Raw genomic sequence first — 14,857 nt, forward strand, 5'->3', positions numbered from 1 at the left:
GAATTTTCCGTTAAATGAAAATGAAGGAAATAAACTAACAATTTTTTACTAGACGTGAAAAAATGTTATTTAAGGCAATTCGAATTCGAAACAGAGAAACCAATAAGGAAGAAAAATAACCAAGCAATAAAGTATTCAAGTTTAATGCAAAATTAATTTAGGTGGTAGTTTTGAGGACTTTTTCTTTATCCGAAATGCATTCTAGACAATGAACCAAGTGATCAGTTTCATTTTTTTACATTGCATTTTTCAAATTCGATGTTATCTTTTCAAAATATATTCAAATGATATTTATGCATCTAAAAAACTGAACATTCGGTTTATTTTCAGCAATGAAGTTAGCTTATTTCTTTCGCATATTTGTTACTTTCATGCATTTTTGTCTGTACATTTTACCATTTTTTAATAACGTTTTTAGCTGCTTGCACGAATTTGTCCCTCACAAACTGGCTACAAAGCAAATAATCGGGTTCCACGCAGGTTTGTCCCACGTTAATGCATTTGCCCCACATGATTCTGCTAGCAGCTATTTCCAGGTCTGCAGAATCGTCCAAATAAACTGGACATTTTCCTAAGGAAAATATACAGTACTTACAGATATTTTCCTGAAAGCCTACCAATTTTGCTAGGAAACAATTCCATACTTACCACCCAATTCCAGAGTAACTGGCGTCAGAAACTTGGCGGCAGCAGCATAAATAAGCTTGCCCACTCCTCCACTCCCAGTGTAGAATATGTAGTCGAACCGTTGCTCTAAAATGCAGAGGTAAATTTCCGATTTCAGTCACCTAACGAAACAAATCTCGATAAAACTTCTACCTAATAACGCGGTTGTTTCGGCAACTCCTCCATTATACACGTGAAAACAGCTGGTGTCCAGATATTTCCCGAGTTGCTCCTCGAAAAGCCTCGCACAGGTAGGAACAAGTTCAGAGGGTTTAAGAACGGCACAATTTCCTGCAGCGATTGCCGCAATGAACGGTTCCAAGGTGATAACAAGGGGATAATTCCACGCCCCGATAACTAGAACCACCCCGTAAGGTTCAGAGTGAATTTCCATCTAGAACGGAAAAAGACAAAAATCCAGAGCCACTGTGATCAAAGAGGAAGTACCTGATCCGTGATAAATAATAAAGGTTTTGGAAGTTTCTCTGGTTCCATCCATTGCTTCAAGTTTTTTATTGTGGCGCTGATGGCTTTTTTGATGTGGACTATTTCCATCAGGTAGCTTTCATACCGGGACTTTTTGTTGTCTTGTTTCAGGGCTTGCACGATATTTTCTTCATTGTTTTCCATAAATTTTTGCATTCCTGCAGACAAAATCAATGCTTCATTTCACTGCATATACAGGGTGTTTAGTGCAAGTAAATGGAACTTTTTTCAAATGCCCAGTTAATAATTCCTTAAGTTTTTGGATGTCTAGAGACATTTATTTTTTGAGTCTGCAAGATTTTGATGCGATAACCAAAGAGAAAATACGGGCGAGGAATCATTTTCAAAAACAACATTCTCGGTTTAAATTGCCGTTAAATAAAAAAAAATTGAATTTACCTCGCAGCTGCGACAGCCTGAAACCATAATCTTTGGTAATTCCAGAGTTGAAAGCTTCTCTGGCGGTTTTGACTATAGTTTCTGGATCTTTCGACATTGTGGATCTGCAACATTTAGCAGTTAAAATACTTGAAGTTTAAATGTTCATGTTTTTACAAATAATACACATGTTGAAGATCAGTTGCGAATGTTAAAAATCACGAGTAAATATGCAAAACCCAGAGCCTTTAAAAAGGATCTTCAACTTTCTGCTGCCAACTGGAAACTATTTTAAGTAGTGCTAGATTTTTTCAATGAAAACATCGTACTGTCTTTTCGGCTCAAAAGTCTGCTATTAAATCACGATATTTTAAAATATCATTGTCTATTTCGAAAAATATTTTTCTCATTAATAGCATGGAAAATGCTGTTAGACGATCCTGGCATCAGGCATGCGAAATGTTTCGATTGGTCTTAGGGCTTAGAAACCCCCAGTTGAACTTTTCCCGTACCTTTTCTTTTAAAATCTCTCTTCGTATAACTATTTAAAAAATATTGTCACTTTCCTAGTACACATTTAATAATCGTGAGCAAAACACAAAAACAGAATCACTCCCACACACTGCTTATGACTATTTTTGCAGCCGATCTAATTTAGAGCTCAGTGACGACTGGCGATCGATCGCAATCTTCAGGGCATTGTTATTGCAGGACAGGACAGAACATGCCAGTTGTTTAGTATTATACTAGCTGAATATGTCTATATAAGAAACTAATCATCGAGCGTTTTGATCTGCCTGACCCTGTGAAAATGATAAATTATTTAAAAATAATAATTCTACAAGTTTTAAAGGCGCAATGTATATTTGTTCTTTTCTACTATTCCAATTGTAGCATGTTTAGAATCCAAAACGATATTTTTTACACAAAAAATCAAGAGCTTGTTTGATAGAGTAGTAACCCAAAAACGTTCTGGGTGTTTCGGATTTGAAAAATATTTTAATTAAATATTAAAGCTAATATATATATATAAACATACCTAAAGCAAAGTAAGGCGATGTTTCGTTTTTGAACATGCAGTAAAAACTCCACTTGTTGCTAACTTTCAAATTTTTTCTTTCAATTCTACACGTTTCTTTCAAATATTGGCACCACCACTCGCAGCCAATTACTAATGAATCTGTCATGAAAATCACGCTACATTTATTAGAGATTGAATACGTTCAAAGGCCAATTATAAAATAATACTAAATTGACGTAAACACATTGACAAAATTGTTTCAACAAGAATTTTCTGGTTTCCTTGAACATTGCTTCTATTCGATGTTAATTGTGTATGAATAACTCAAAAGATTTTAGGAGAAAAGTGGAAAAACTCTAACTAACTGGAGCTTCAAAATCAAGTGAATAAAACAATACAAAATAAGTAATTTTTTGATATTCTTTTGAGGCAAACAAATACTTTTTTCGCCTAAAAATTACAAACAAAACTATCTGAAAAAAAATTCTTCAATTAAAACATTGCATTTGTTCTATCTTTGAATAAACAGTTAGCTAAAATATATCATTCCGACTGATTCACAACAAACAACTTTTGAATAATTCTTATCAAAGAAATTGAGTTCAAAATCCTTCCAATCAGCGACCTTTGAGAACCTTTGAGAATAACAGTAACGGTGCATATCGGATAATTAATGTGACTGAAAATGGTTTGAAACTTTTAACTACTTTTTTATAACGACAAAAAACAAATTGTGCAAATTGAAAAAAACGTTTTCATTTTACGCACTTGTAAATAACAAAATCAACTATTACTAACGTACGTTTCTATGAAATTGGGTGTCATCGGTAAATATTAGAATCTACAGGGTGCACCAATTTTTAATCAGTCTAGTCAGTGCCTAAATATTATTTCCCCAAATGTTTCAACCCCTCAGGTTCATAGCAGAAAATAGCAGGTTGTCTCCAAAACAAGTCCAACAGATTGGCCTTCTTAGTAGCACACCCGTTCTAACTGAAAAACGAATATTTCGAAAAAAAGCTTGATTGTGAGTTAGTTAGTTGGCACACCCTGTATACATAATTCCTGTCTACTGATAAGATAATAACACCGGATTGAACAGACTATATAAGGTATTGAAAAATTGATTAACTATTGTTTAGTCATATCACATGAAAACGTAAGTAAATATTGCCCAGTGTTGCTCCCCCCGAAACTCATCAGATTAATTTTCAGAAACGTTGCACAATGAGTTACCCTTTCCACCATCACCATCACGGGCCTGGTTCTAATAGTCTAGTGAAGGAGATAATTCATGAAATGATCCGGCCACACCATGGCCCACCTCCACCTCCACCTCCATATCATCACTACGGCCCACCGCCACCTCCTCCTCACCATCACTACGGCCCACCGCCACCTCCTCCTCCTCACCATCACTATGGGCCGCCTCCACATCATTTCCATGGACCTCCGCCGCCTCCGCCACATCACCACCATGGACCACCGCATCATTTTCATGGCCCTCCGCCTCCATGCGGCCATCATTCCCAATTTTATGGATGCAGCCACTGTGATGGTTGGAGGTGGTAGCTGTAGGAATCAAGATGATTTATTTGGAAATATACTATTTTATTATTAAGAGAAATCGGCTGTGAGGGTTGGCGGTTGTTGATGGCCAGGACTTTTGGAAGCTGAGGAAATACCTTATATGGATTAGAATATAAGCGATGCATGTTCAAGTGAAATAGACTGTCTGTTTTTTATTTGTTTGCAAGGTGTTTGGATCATTTAAGGTTTACACTTTTGGTCACCAAATGATTATTTGTTAAAAAATGTGGCTGCTTTAATGCGTTTATGTCCGGGCGCTCCTCTATAATTGGTGTTTAGGGGTATTGGACAAATATATATATATATATATATGTTTAGGGGTATTGGACAAAGGTATAGGTACAAATTGGGAGGAGCTGAAATGCGCAAGGTAAAACAGAAGATGTTTTTGAATGTAGTTATATTTTCACATTCGCCTTTTTCCAAGATCAAACATGAGTCTAGTAAATTTTTAAAAATTTCTCCCCAAACGTTGATGCGAAAACTTTGATGAAATCTCTTGAATAATCGCATGCAAAATTTCTAATGTAAGCCATAGAAAAGTTTAACTTTCGTTCGTCAACTTCGAGGAATCGTTCCAGGATTATTAATAACAGGATTAATTACTGCTTTTTCGTCTTTTAAGTTAACTTAAACCGCCTAAGTGCAATTTTTTGCAAATCTGACTCAAGTGTTTTCCATATTTACTTCCATTTGGTATTAAAATCGGCGAGGTCAAAATCATCGCTTGACGGTCTCGTTTTGTGACCAAGAAACTCAATATAAACGGTTTGGAGCCAAAAACGTCTGAGTGATAAATACATGCAGATACCAATGTGGGGAATTTACAGGAGATGAAAGACAACCACTTTTCTTCTAAGTTGGGCAGTTTACCAACTTGACCAACATACAAGTTTTCAACTTCAGCCATAAAAAGAACCCAAAAAAGTCAACTAGAGCTAGATTTTGTATCGATTAATATATATAGATATAAAATATATAAGATACAAAATATTTAAACAAGCATAATAAGGTTCGAAAAAATGGCTCATAAAGTCAATAAAATGCCATTACAACCCACCTCCAACGATTCAGGACTCACAAAAAATCCCTATTGAGTACAAAAATAAGCTTTATTTCAGTACAATTTAATCCCGTATTATAATGAGTGCGTTTGCAGGATTGAAGTCTCCTCCATTCTAGCAATTTTAGATGGTTTAGGCTTAATGCCACTTCCATCCATGGCAAGAATCACAGCCGTTGGTGTAAACTTGGTGTTGGCAGGGTGGACAACCATGTGGAGGCAATGGAGGATACAAACTCCTAAAAAACAATTAAAAAAGAACGTGGGAAATTTGGGCTCCGACTTAGTTACCATTGCCAGTCTCTGCAATGCAAACATCCAATGGTAACCGAGTAGTGATGGCATGGTGGGTACCCAAATGGAGGAGGAGCCTGAACTACGTGAACAGGAGCGGGTGTTACCCACACAGTGTGGACTGCGGGAGGAGCTGGTGCTACCTCAGAATAGGCTGGTGGAGGAGCTCGAGCCACTGGAGGAGGAGTTGGGGCCGCCACAGAGTAAACTGGAGGAGGCTCGTTGCGATGAGGAGGAGGCACGGAGCCTTGCGCGTGATAATGATGAGTTGTGATTGTAGAACTTGGTTGCGTGGAAGTTGATGTGGAGTATTGATGGTAATGGCGCTCAGTGCGCCGGTCCTCCATTAAAGAGTGAGTGATGCTACCTGCTATACCAGCTGTGATTCCAGCTGCTATTCCAGTAGCAATTCCACCTAAAAGTCCAAAAATTGCTGGAGTAATTGATAAAATATACACCAAGAAAACTTCTACTAGTTTTAAAGCGTAACATGAAAAGTTGGAGTGGTAAACTGAGGCAGTTTTCTCTGTATCGAACATGTAAATCTAAATAAGGCACATCTCTTGCTGCTAATGTGGACCCAGCAAAAAAATCTGGACATGCACCAGCCAGATCGAAACTTGCCGTTAAAATTGCGCAATTTATTGAAAAAATCACTTTCACTCACCCAAAATGGCTTTGCTGCTGCCATGCTTTTCCTTGTGATGGAAATGATGATGTTCTGGCATTATCGTGCTTTGGAAACTCAGGTTTTTGGAAAAATTGCCACTTTTCCAACCCAAACCTGTGTCAACACTGCCAATGCGAATACAATTTCTATCGTGTCATTTTGCGCGTTTATCTTTTATCTTAAACAACAGGTGAAGTGTATTTATTCAAATCTATACGTTGCTGATTGTATTTAAATTTATTGCTCATCGGTTTAATTACGCTATTTGGATTTGATGATGAACAACCGAATGTGGCTGCCAGAGTGAGAATATTAATTCTTCTAAATCTAGTTTCCAATCAGTAATTTTTTAGGGCTTCAAAAAGAACTTCGGGATTGATTTTATATACGCAAAAAGTAGTTTAGCTTGATTACAATTTTCAGTATTCACTCGTATACATGTGGGTACGATACATAGATTAGATTTCGCTTCAGTTTGCTTGATGAAGGTACATTAGAAAAAAATATCCCCACGCTCAACAACATTTTTATCTTATCACACAGTAAATAATCGCGCTGTGAGTATTTTTAAACATTGCATATTCACTATTTGAAAACCAAAGTATAAAATTTAAACATTTTCGTTTGCCAACTCATCAAATTCCCAACAGTTCATATTTGGAAATTTTTTCTCGAAAATCGTACTGGAAAATGATTAAAGGTGATTTGATGTTGTTTAAGTGCTGATCTCCTGGTAAAACCGTTTAATCACATTTCAGCTACACGGTGGAAAAGAAGATGAATTTTCATGTATTTGCCACACAATTTATTGTATTATTTTATTTAACAAATGGCCAGTTAACGGATTGTCCAGAACCTCTAAGGTGGCTTTGTAGACAGCAACAGAACTGTGGCGACTGCATGCTTACCCATAGCTGTTGCAATTGGTGTTACGACGAGCGGGTAATTAACTTGAATTTTTAAATATAATAAATAAGTCATTACTTTTTAAATGGTTTTGTTCTTAGCTTAGATTTTCTGTTGCTTCAAGTAATTTTTATTCTTAGTTTGTTTCTTGCACTGTCTGTTTTTGGAGCTTTGTGGCCACCACTCAAGTCTCCAATAGTTGCCATGCTTCAGGAAATATTTCAATTTTTCCTCCTCCATCATGGTGGTTTATCTAACGGTTTACTCACGCCCCGAAAAACTAATTTAGAATTATTTATCGATGTTTGTGAACAAACCACATTGAAACACTTCGAAGCCAAAATAGTGAATGAAAGTGGGTTTATCGTGGACAAAACAATTAGATAGGGAAAAAAAGCGGGGATATGAGAAAACGATGATAGAGCAAAACAAACAAAAATAATATTTTAATAAATAAAATAAAATAAAAATAATAATTAATTGAAATAGGAGACTAAGCGAAAGGGAAAAAATGAGTTTCTCGGGCACTTTATTGTATAAAAAATTTGCAAACGATTTTCCTATTTATGTCAGAAAAGCTCGAATTGAAACGAATCTTTTGTAATATTTCGTAAAAATCGTCCTGCGGGTTTAATTGAAACATCCTCATAACTGGTGAATTTTAAGGGCTTTTAGGCAGGCGGAGAAAATAATGTATTCCTTGTGTTTCGCTAGCACGAGTGGACGGAAGATGCAGATCACTCTTGCTAGCAAAACGTCAGTAAAACTATTTTTTAGGACGACGTAAACGTAGGACGATTTCTTTCTTTGTTGATTTGCTTGTAACTTTGGCTTCACTTGGATGTTTAAATAATGTGTTCCTTAATCTATTGACTCCTTGTTAACTGCAACTTTTCCTTCAGGATCTTACATACAGGTGCGATTTTAAAGATACGCTGTCGCAATGTACGAACTTGGAAAAGAACAAAAAATCGTCAGCCAAAATTGTGAAAAAGTTGCCATTCACTGAAATCAAAACTGCTGAATCTGCGCTCAGTGCGATCCAGATCAGTCCGCAATCGTTCAACATTGTTCTGAGGAAAGGTCCGTTCAATACAGTGTAGGACAAAATAAAATATTAATCAATTTGAAAAACTGTAGATGAGCCGGTCAATTTAACATTTACTTATAAAGCAGCGAAAAACTATCCTTTGGAGCTTTACTTTCTGGCCGACTTGAGTTATTCCATGAAGGAACATTTGGATACTTTGAAAAGTCTTGGTGATAGTCTGGGTGAGTAAATTCACATTCCGTCTTCCATATTTGGACGCTACAAAAGGAACAAATATAACTTAAAAAACTTGATTGATTGCAGCACATAGTTTGGAACAACTAACCAAGCACTACAAGCTAGCATTTGGCTCATTCCTGGATAAGCCTGGAATGCCGTATATTCTGGTGGATCCTGCACAGTACCAGAATCCCTGTAGATCCAGCAGAGAAGAACGATGCGACCAAACATATTTATTCAAACACAGTCTCAACTTCACCGAAGAAATCAGCCAATTTTTCCAGCAGGTGAACTTTCAAACGATGTCCAGCTGATCACTTTAAATTGATTTTTTCCAGGTTAACAGTAGCAAAATATCGGCAAATGTGGACGATCTGGATGGAGCTCTGGAGGCAATTTACCAAATTCTGGTGTGCGATAGAAGATTCGGCTGGTCTAATTATGCGCGCAAGATTATTCTGCTGTCCACCGATAGTTTGCTCCATATAGAAGGCGATGGCATTCTAGCTGGCGTTAGCGAAGTAAATATCCATGAATTGTGCCTGGTTAATAGCACTGGAGATCACACACAGCCGTTGAAATACGATTTTCCGTCAGTAGGAACCATTAAGAGGCTTTTGAGGAGGCAAAAGGTCAGGAGAAACGAATTTATAATTATCTATTGGTTTAAATATCTGTATTTTTATTGCCTTGCTGTTGCTAATATACTTTATATTGATAGACAAATTTAATAGTCGCTGTGACAAAAGATAAGATTAAAATGTACGATAGAATGAGAAAGGACATTTTGCTGCAAGAATCTTTCGTGGGGGAGCTGAAGAGTAATTCCTCAAACATCTTGGATCTGGTCAAGGCAGGCTTTAATGAGTTTATACGGTAAACAAATAAAGCTCTTCTCATAAAGCTTCTTGCTAGTTATGTAATTTTTATGTATACTTTCAGCAATGTAGAATTCTCAGTCAACACTTCCTATTCCTCGGAATTAGACATAAAATTTTACGCAGATTGTGAAAACACTGGTCATTTTATTGAAACTCCGGGATGCCAAAATGCGAAAGAAGAGCAGGAAATCAACTTTAAAGCACAATTCACGCTCACCAAAACAACCCCGGAATATTCGGTAGAGTCACTAAACAGCACAACACTGTTTATTTTGCGTCGCTAATTTGAAATTGGTTCTAGAAACAAGTTTTTATCAGAGAAAAAAATATTAACGAAGAAATTGAAATTAACACAGAATACATTTCAGGATTATGCCAATGTCCTAACGATCATTCAAATAAAACCTGCATTAATGGAATAATCAATTGCGGTTTATGTGTATGCGATTTAGGATGGTAAAGTATTGATTATTACTGATTTAATTATGGGAAAAGGTCTGTTAAGGCTTGAAGTAATATTTACGTGATTTATTTAGAATTTTTTTTGATTTGGGCTTAACAAACCATCCGAGTTTATCATTTAAAATATTTTTCTTTTCTCAATTGTAGGATTGGATTGGAGTGTAATGAAGAATGCCAAGAAGATCGCGATTCTTGCAGGCAACATGCTGATTCGATGACGTGCTCTTCCCGGTGAAAAATTTTATTTTAACCAACTAATTTAGAATGAACCTGCCCTGTGACACACAAATATTTTTACGTTGTAGATTCTCATTAAGTTGTCTAAAAAACCCATGAGGTATTTTTGATAATCGAAAAAATATTTTATTAATATTTCATAAATCAGTCCACGTCTCTCATCTGAAGTTGTATTTTGAATCTAAACTATTAGCTGATTCCCATTTGAATTTTTCTTCGATATTTCAACATTAATGCCTGCTTATATGTTTAATATTAATTTTAAACCTGCTTGTTCCAGTAAACAATCAATATCAATATATTAAAGATAGAAAGAGTAACACGAGGAAAATAATATTTTTGATTTGCAGCTACACATTTGCTTTCAACCTTTGTTCAGTTGTTTATTATGTGTTGTTTTGTAAAGGTAATTTTATTGAATTTTAGGGGAGATTGCGAGTGTGGAAAATGCATTTGTCCGGAACCATACATGGGTGATTTTTGCGAATATGAATGCCCAGTATCCACTAAAAACCAACTAATATGCAGCGGAAATGGAATTTGTTCAGCTGGAGATTGCTTGTGCAATAAAAATTTTTCTGGTTTAGACTGTTCTTGTGATAAGGGTACCAGCAATTGCCGATTGGGATTTTCAAGTAAATGTGCTTATAATTCATGTCTTTAAGATTGTTTTAAATTTTTTCTTGTGCAAATTTCAATAAGAACCTTTTAGATTTTTCAAATTTCTAAAGAAAACTCAACTCAAATCTAAAAACCAAGACCTTTTTCCTTCGTCGATTAATCAACAATCCCTTTGCAATCCAAATCAAAAATTGTTTTTCCATTACATTTTTGCTTCCAATATTCCTATGATTTTAGATGAGACGCTGTGCAATGGCAGAGGACAATGTATATGTAACAACTGCGAATGTTCCGATGAATATTCGGGAACGTACTGCGAAATTATGCGGTCAAATCAACCGGACTCTGAGATCCAAAACGTCTTTTGCGATAAATATGAGGCGAATGTAACGAACTATTTTACAGCGAACACAACCGACAAGTTGAAAGCTCAGAACGCGACTCGCATGCTTCAGATTGAAGAAGGAAGCAAATCGGATTATGCTCATTGTGGTAAGCCCAATCAAAAAAGAACAGGCGGTGTGAATGTAGCAACTCTAATCAGTTGGGTTTTTTTACATAATCCAATAGAAAATAAAAATTGAAAATTTATGCACTCAAAAAACCTTGTTCTAAGTGTCTCTAAAGGGCTTGATGTGTTTTAAAGGAAACAACACAGTGAAAGAAATAAATTAAGTGGATAACACGAACTCTTTTAGGAGCCCAAAAATGTTCAAACGTATATTATCCCAACAAAACGCACAGATGTACAGTAAAGTACTGTTACCACACTGGATCTAATAATGTTGTACATTTGATGACATATGAAAATCGTTGCGATTTCATGATTACGACGCAAGCAATGGGAATTGGATTAGCTGTTGGTAAGTGCCCAAAATCATCTCCCAATATTTGCGAAAAAATCGTTAAAAATAGTAGCCAAAACAGACGCAGAAGTTAATACAATCTGCATCTATTAGGCGAGCCAGATATGGATTTTATAAATTTTAGGCATATTTGTTGCTGTGGTAGTAGGAGGACTGATCCTAATTATGGTTAAAAAATGGGACATTCACAAAAAAGAGAAAGCCGAATACAAGAAGTTTGCTGCTGCAAGTGCACAGTTCAATGTGTCGAATCCCCTTTACGTTTCTCCAGTTTCCACGTACGAGAACCCAATGAGAGGGAAACGAAATAATTCGACAGCTGGAAAATTGTAGTTAACAAATAGGTTTGTTAGTGTTAAAAAGTTTAATAAAACACTTGCTTAATTTTTGGGGTTTTATTCATTTTAGTTTCATTAACAGGTTATCGCGCTTCTAACGCGTTAGCGGCTCCTAAAAATTCCGAATTTTTTTATTGTAGCAACGTTCCTGTTCTGTTTCCCTTTTATGTCCTACTATAAACACACTAACAAAACTATAACATTTTCTGCGCTTCATTTAAACGCTTTTATTTAATTTTTGCTTTCGTTCGTTTCGTACTTTTATTTTTCCTTAAGAGCTAAGGTGGTTCAGTTGCTCGGACGGATTCTTCCATTCTTCCTTATCTCATATTCCAGAGTCCCTAGAGAAACGATTCCCAATAGAGAAACAATTCCACAAATGTACGAAAGCACGTTTTCGTAATAATGCGGACAAAGCGTCTTTGGATTACATTGTCTAAAATAACAAAACATGAACAAAATTAGCTAATTAAAATGGTTGTAGAAATGTTAATTTTTTCAATAAAAATGAATTTTTAGTTAGTAATGTTTAGAAATTCAACATTTTTTTACAGAAGAATTATTGCATAAACTGTGCAACTGTGATTTTCCATGGTTTGGCTGCAGATTTGTTTCAATTTATATATTTTCTTATAATATCTTTGGGATAGATTTTGAGTAAATTTACTGTTGGATTTTCAATTTTCCTGCGCTATGAGCGGTGGGACGAGTATTCCAAAATTAGTGAAACTCTGAGCAAGGGATTACAAAAATGGTTGAGAAGGGTTGAGACAAACCTGAATGTTTCTTGCTTGAAAATAACTAAAAGAATAATTTATTTTCTAGTAAATATCAGTAGAGTTTCGCATCAGGATCAACGATTTTTTCGGCACTGTCGCTTTACCGTTCCGCGTATTTCAACTGTGAAAATCTCAAAAACGGCGGCAGATATCAAAATAAATAAAGTATAGAGTTTTTTGCAGAAATATCCCATATTTCATAAAAATAAGGAAAAATCGCACCAGAGTCATTTCCAAGGTAAACTGGGTCATATTGTAGTTAAGTGGCGCTTGAGCAAACAACACCAAGAATATCATTTAAAGGTAACCCAAACCACTAAATACGGACATTGAAGAGTCTCTTTTAACTGCTAAAAAAAATTCCTGTACTTATTCTTTGCAACAACTCTCTAAATTCCTGCTCGGTCCGCCAGTTATGCAACACCCTCTATACGATTAGGAAAAAACTTGTTTTTCATCGGATTAAAGCAATTTGGCGACGCACTAAGCGGCAAATGGAGAATTTAATGCATGTTTTTCATTAAATACTTACAGGTTTTGTACAAGTAGAACAACCGCACCCGAAATAAGCTTATCTGTAAAAGTGACTATGCTATAAACCAATCCGCCTCCATATCCATTAGCTTTAACGAAATTTGCTGTCAGGCATAAGCTGGAAACCATTGTTGAAGAACCGCTAATTCCTACACAAAAAAGTTCACACCGTGCAGGTAAATAATGCACCTAATCGCCTACCTAAAAATACAGCAATGGCATATAACTCTGAATCTGAATTAGGAGAAACTCCTGATCCCAACCAAACTGAAGCGATGATTCCCACAGTTGTCCCCATTAAATAGGTCACCTATAAACATTCAATAATCTGCAACTTTTACTTATGCTTTTTCCCAAATATCAACCTTATCAGGACAGCACTGTCCTCTACACTTTAAAAAAATCGACGTTAGGAACGAAGCTACATAAGACACTAGAGGAATTGTAGCAATCGTCTGGCGCATTTTTTCCTTTGCCACCACTTCAACAGCGCCACGTTCATCCAGATAAAGCGGTATGTAAATTAGATTGAGGATCGTGAACAATCTTGATGCCATGTACCTAAAATGGGGCTATTAATGGGGTTGTTTTCCTTTGGGAAAAATAACTCTACGTGAGCGATACCAGGTAAATAATGGACTGTTTCAGAAAATGTTTGTCCTGGTTGTTGCTGTTCAGATGGTTCACATCGTCAGCTTCTCGTATCATTTCGTACTCGTTTTCAAAAGTGCCCAATAATCCGCAGTAAAACAGCAACGAGGCCATTATTCCCATGAAAACTATTATGAGGGCAATTTCCTAAAATTCATTTATTTATTATTCTGAGTTTCAACTGACCAGTTTATTTCCCTAGAATGATTTTTTGATTTTCTGAATGTTCACATTGTTGAAGTAAAATATTTTTTATATATTGCAGATGTAAGAAGACTTTTTGGAATGCTCTAGCAATTTTATAAAAATTTTAGCGTGCATATACTTTTTTTGGTATAAATTAAAAAGTTATCGTTTTATATCCTTTCTTGTTTCATTGTTTTGTAGGTCTTTTAAATACAGTATATCGAAAATGAATGGATTGCATGCTTCAAAACTGATTAGCAATTAGTTTTTGCTTTGCTTTAAGTTTGTCTTAATTAACAGCTAAAATATAAGTTTCTACAAAATCTTCCAAAAATTTGCAATTAGGCAAAGTGGTATCAAGATTTCAACATTTTTCGTGATATTTTTATAATATGGAAGATGAGTGAAATTTATTTACAGTTGTTTCAACTCTGATTACATTTTATTGGTTTTACCAATTCATAACATTAAATTAACATCTAAGAATTGAAGGAAAACATATATTTAGTAGGCAAACTAAAAACGCCCAAGTTATTTGAATGGTTTAGTCAGGAATTGCTTAATTCCAACAGCGCTAGTAAAATTGCTTTAGTTTTGTCTTAGATTTAAAAAAATATTAACATCTAATAAACACATGAGGATGACGAGTAAAATCGATATAATTCGCATACAAAACGAAATTTAATTTTCAAATTTCCAAAACTCATTTCGAGCGGTTTTATATCAGCACATTATAGTGCAGCTTCAATTGTTAATGTCTCTACAGTATAGCAAGCAAACAAATTCAATCTATTTAATATAAGTATATGGTTATGTAGAAAAAATACAGTCTTCTGTTGTCTATGAAATTAGAAAAATTATCTTAGTTTTGTGCAAGGGTGGCGTAAGATTATTGCAAAATTTCATGTTTTCCGTCCCGTTTTGCATGTTTCTCGGAAGCAAAATGAGCAAGAACGCT

General features: G+C 35.5%; 5 protein-coding genes across 6 annotated transcripts in view; 2 read left to right on the forward strand and 3 right to left on the reverse strand.

The window, feature by feature from the left end:
- LOC109544599 (aldehyde dehydrogenase, dimeric NADP-preferring) overlaps positions 1-2,844 on the reverse strand; it is a 5,076-nt gene extending 2,232 nt beyond the window's left edge. Inside the window, exons 1-6 of one of the 2 annotated variants that reach the window (XM_019914891.2) lie at positions 2,570-2,844; positions 1,552-1,655; positions 1,114-1,310; positions 820-1,060; positions 649-753; positions 397-571 (exon numbers count right to left, since the gene is read on the reverse strand). In XM_019914891.2, the coding sequence (XP_019770450.2) occupies positions 397-571; positions 649-753; positions 820-1,060; positions 1,114-1,310; positions 1,552-1,648 (815 nt within the window). In that variant the 5' untranslated portion in view covers positions 1,649-1,655; positions 2,570-2,844. Of the gene's footprint in view, positions 1-396; positions 572-648; positions 754-819; positions 1,061-1,113; positions 1,311-1,551; positions 1,656-2,042; positions 2,284-2,569 lie in introns of those variants that run through there. The other variant, XM_019914892.2, reaches the window with a different exon arrangement.
- An 845-nt stretch (positions 2,845-3,689) lies between these two features.
- LOC125503567 (histidine-rich glycoprotein-like) lies at positions 3,690-4,302 on the forward strand. The gene is made up of 2 exons (XM_048664249.1): positions 3,690-3,710; positions 3,767-4,302. The coding sequence occupies exon 2, from the start codon at positions 3,779-3,781 to the stop codon at positions 4,121-4,123; it is 345 nt and encodes a 114-aa protein (XP_048520206.1). The 5' UTR covers positions 3,690-3,710; positions 3,767-3,778; the 3' UTR covers positions 4,124-4,302.
- Positions 4,303-5,234: 932 nt separating this feature from the next.
- On the reverse strand, positions 5,235-6,627 carry LOC109544556 (leucine-rich repeat extensin-like protein 3). The gene is made up of 3 exons (XM_019914827.2): positions 6,166-6,627; positions 5,496-5,913; positions 5,235-5,443 (listed from the first exon to the last, which is right to left on the reverse strand). The coding sequence occupies exons 1-3, from the start codon at positions 6,224-6,226 to the stop codon at positions 5,344-5,346; spliced, it is 579 nt and encodes a 192-aa protein (XP_019770386.1). The 5' UTR covers positions 6,227-6,627; the 3' UTR covers positions 5,235-5,343.
- Positions 6,628-6,699: 72 nt separating this feature from the next.
- LOC109544554 (integrin beta-nu) lies at positions 6,700-11,796 on the forward strand. The gene is made up of 14 exons (XM_019914824.2): positions 6,700-6,868; positions 6,927-7,110; positions 7,977-8,157; positions 8,215-8,346; positions 8,429-8,631; positions 8,683-8,976; positions 9,066-9,220; positions 9,287-9,464; positions 9,527-9,681; positions 9,835-9,918; positions 10,351-10,559; positions 10,783-11,037; positions 11,244-11,408; positions 11,536-11,796. Exons 2-14 carry the CDS (start codon positions 6,946-6,948, stop codon positions 11,742-11,744), a joined length of 2,385 nt encoding a protein of 794 aa, XP_019770383.2. The 5' UTR covers positions 6,700-6,868; positions 6,927-6,945; the 3' UTR covers positions 11,745-11,796.
- The window catches only part of LOC109544555 (major facilitator superfamily domain-containing protein 12), a 6,885-nt gene continuing 3,819 nt past the window's right edge, over positions 11,792-14,857 (reverse strand). Inside the window, exons 6-10 of the mRNA XM_019914826.2 lie at positions 13,676-13,860; positions 13,428-13,623; positions 13,264-13,372; positions 13,061-13,211; positions 11,792-12,185 (exon numbers count right to left, since the gene is read on the reverse strand). Coding sequence (XP_019770385.1) covers positions 12,038-12,185; positions 13,061-13,211; positions 13,264-13,372; positions 13,428-13,623; positions 13,676-13,860 — 789 coding nt within the window. The 3' untranslated portion in view covers positions 11,792-12,037. The remainder of the gene's footprint in view (positions 12,186-13,060; positions 13,212-13,263; positions 13,373-13,427; positions 13,624-13,675; positions 13,861-14,857) is intronic.

This window comes from Dendroctonus ponderosae, unplaced genomic scaffold (genome assembly GCF_020466585.1).
Source record: "Dendroctonus ponderosae isolate FM_Combo_2020 unplaced genomic scaffold, Dpon_F_20191213v2 Dpon_F_20191213_2, whole genome shotgun sequence".
Lineage (NCBI taxonomy): Eukaryota > Metazoa > Arthropoda > Insecta > Coleoptera > Curculionidae > Dendroctonus > Dendroctonus ponderosae.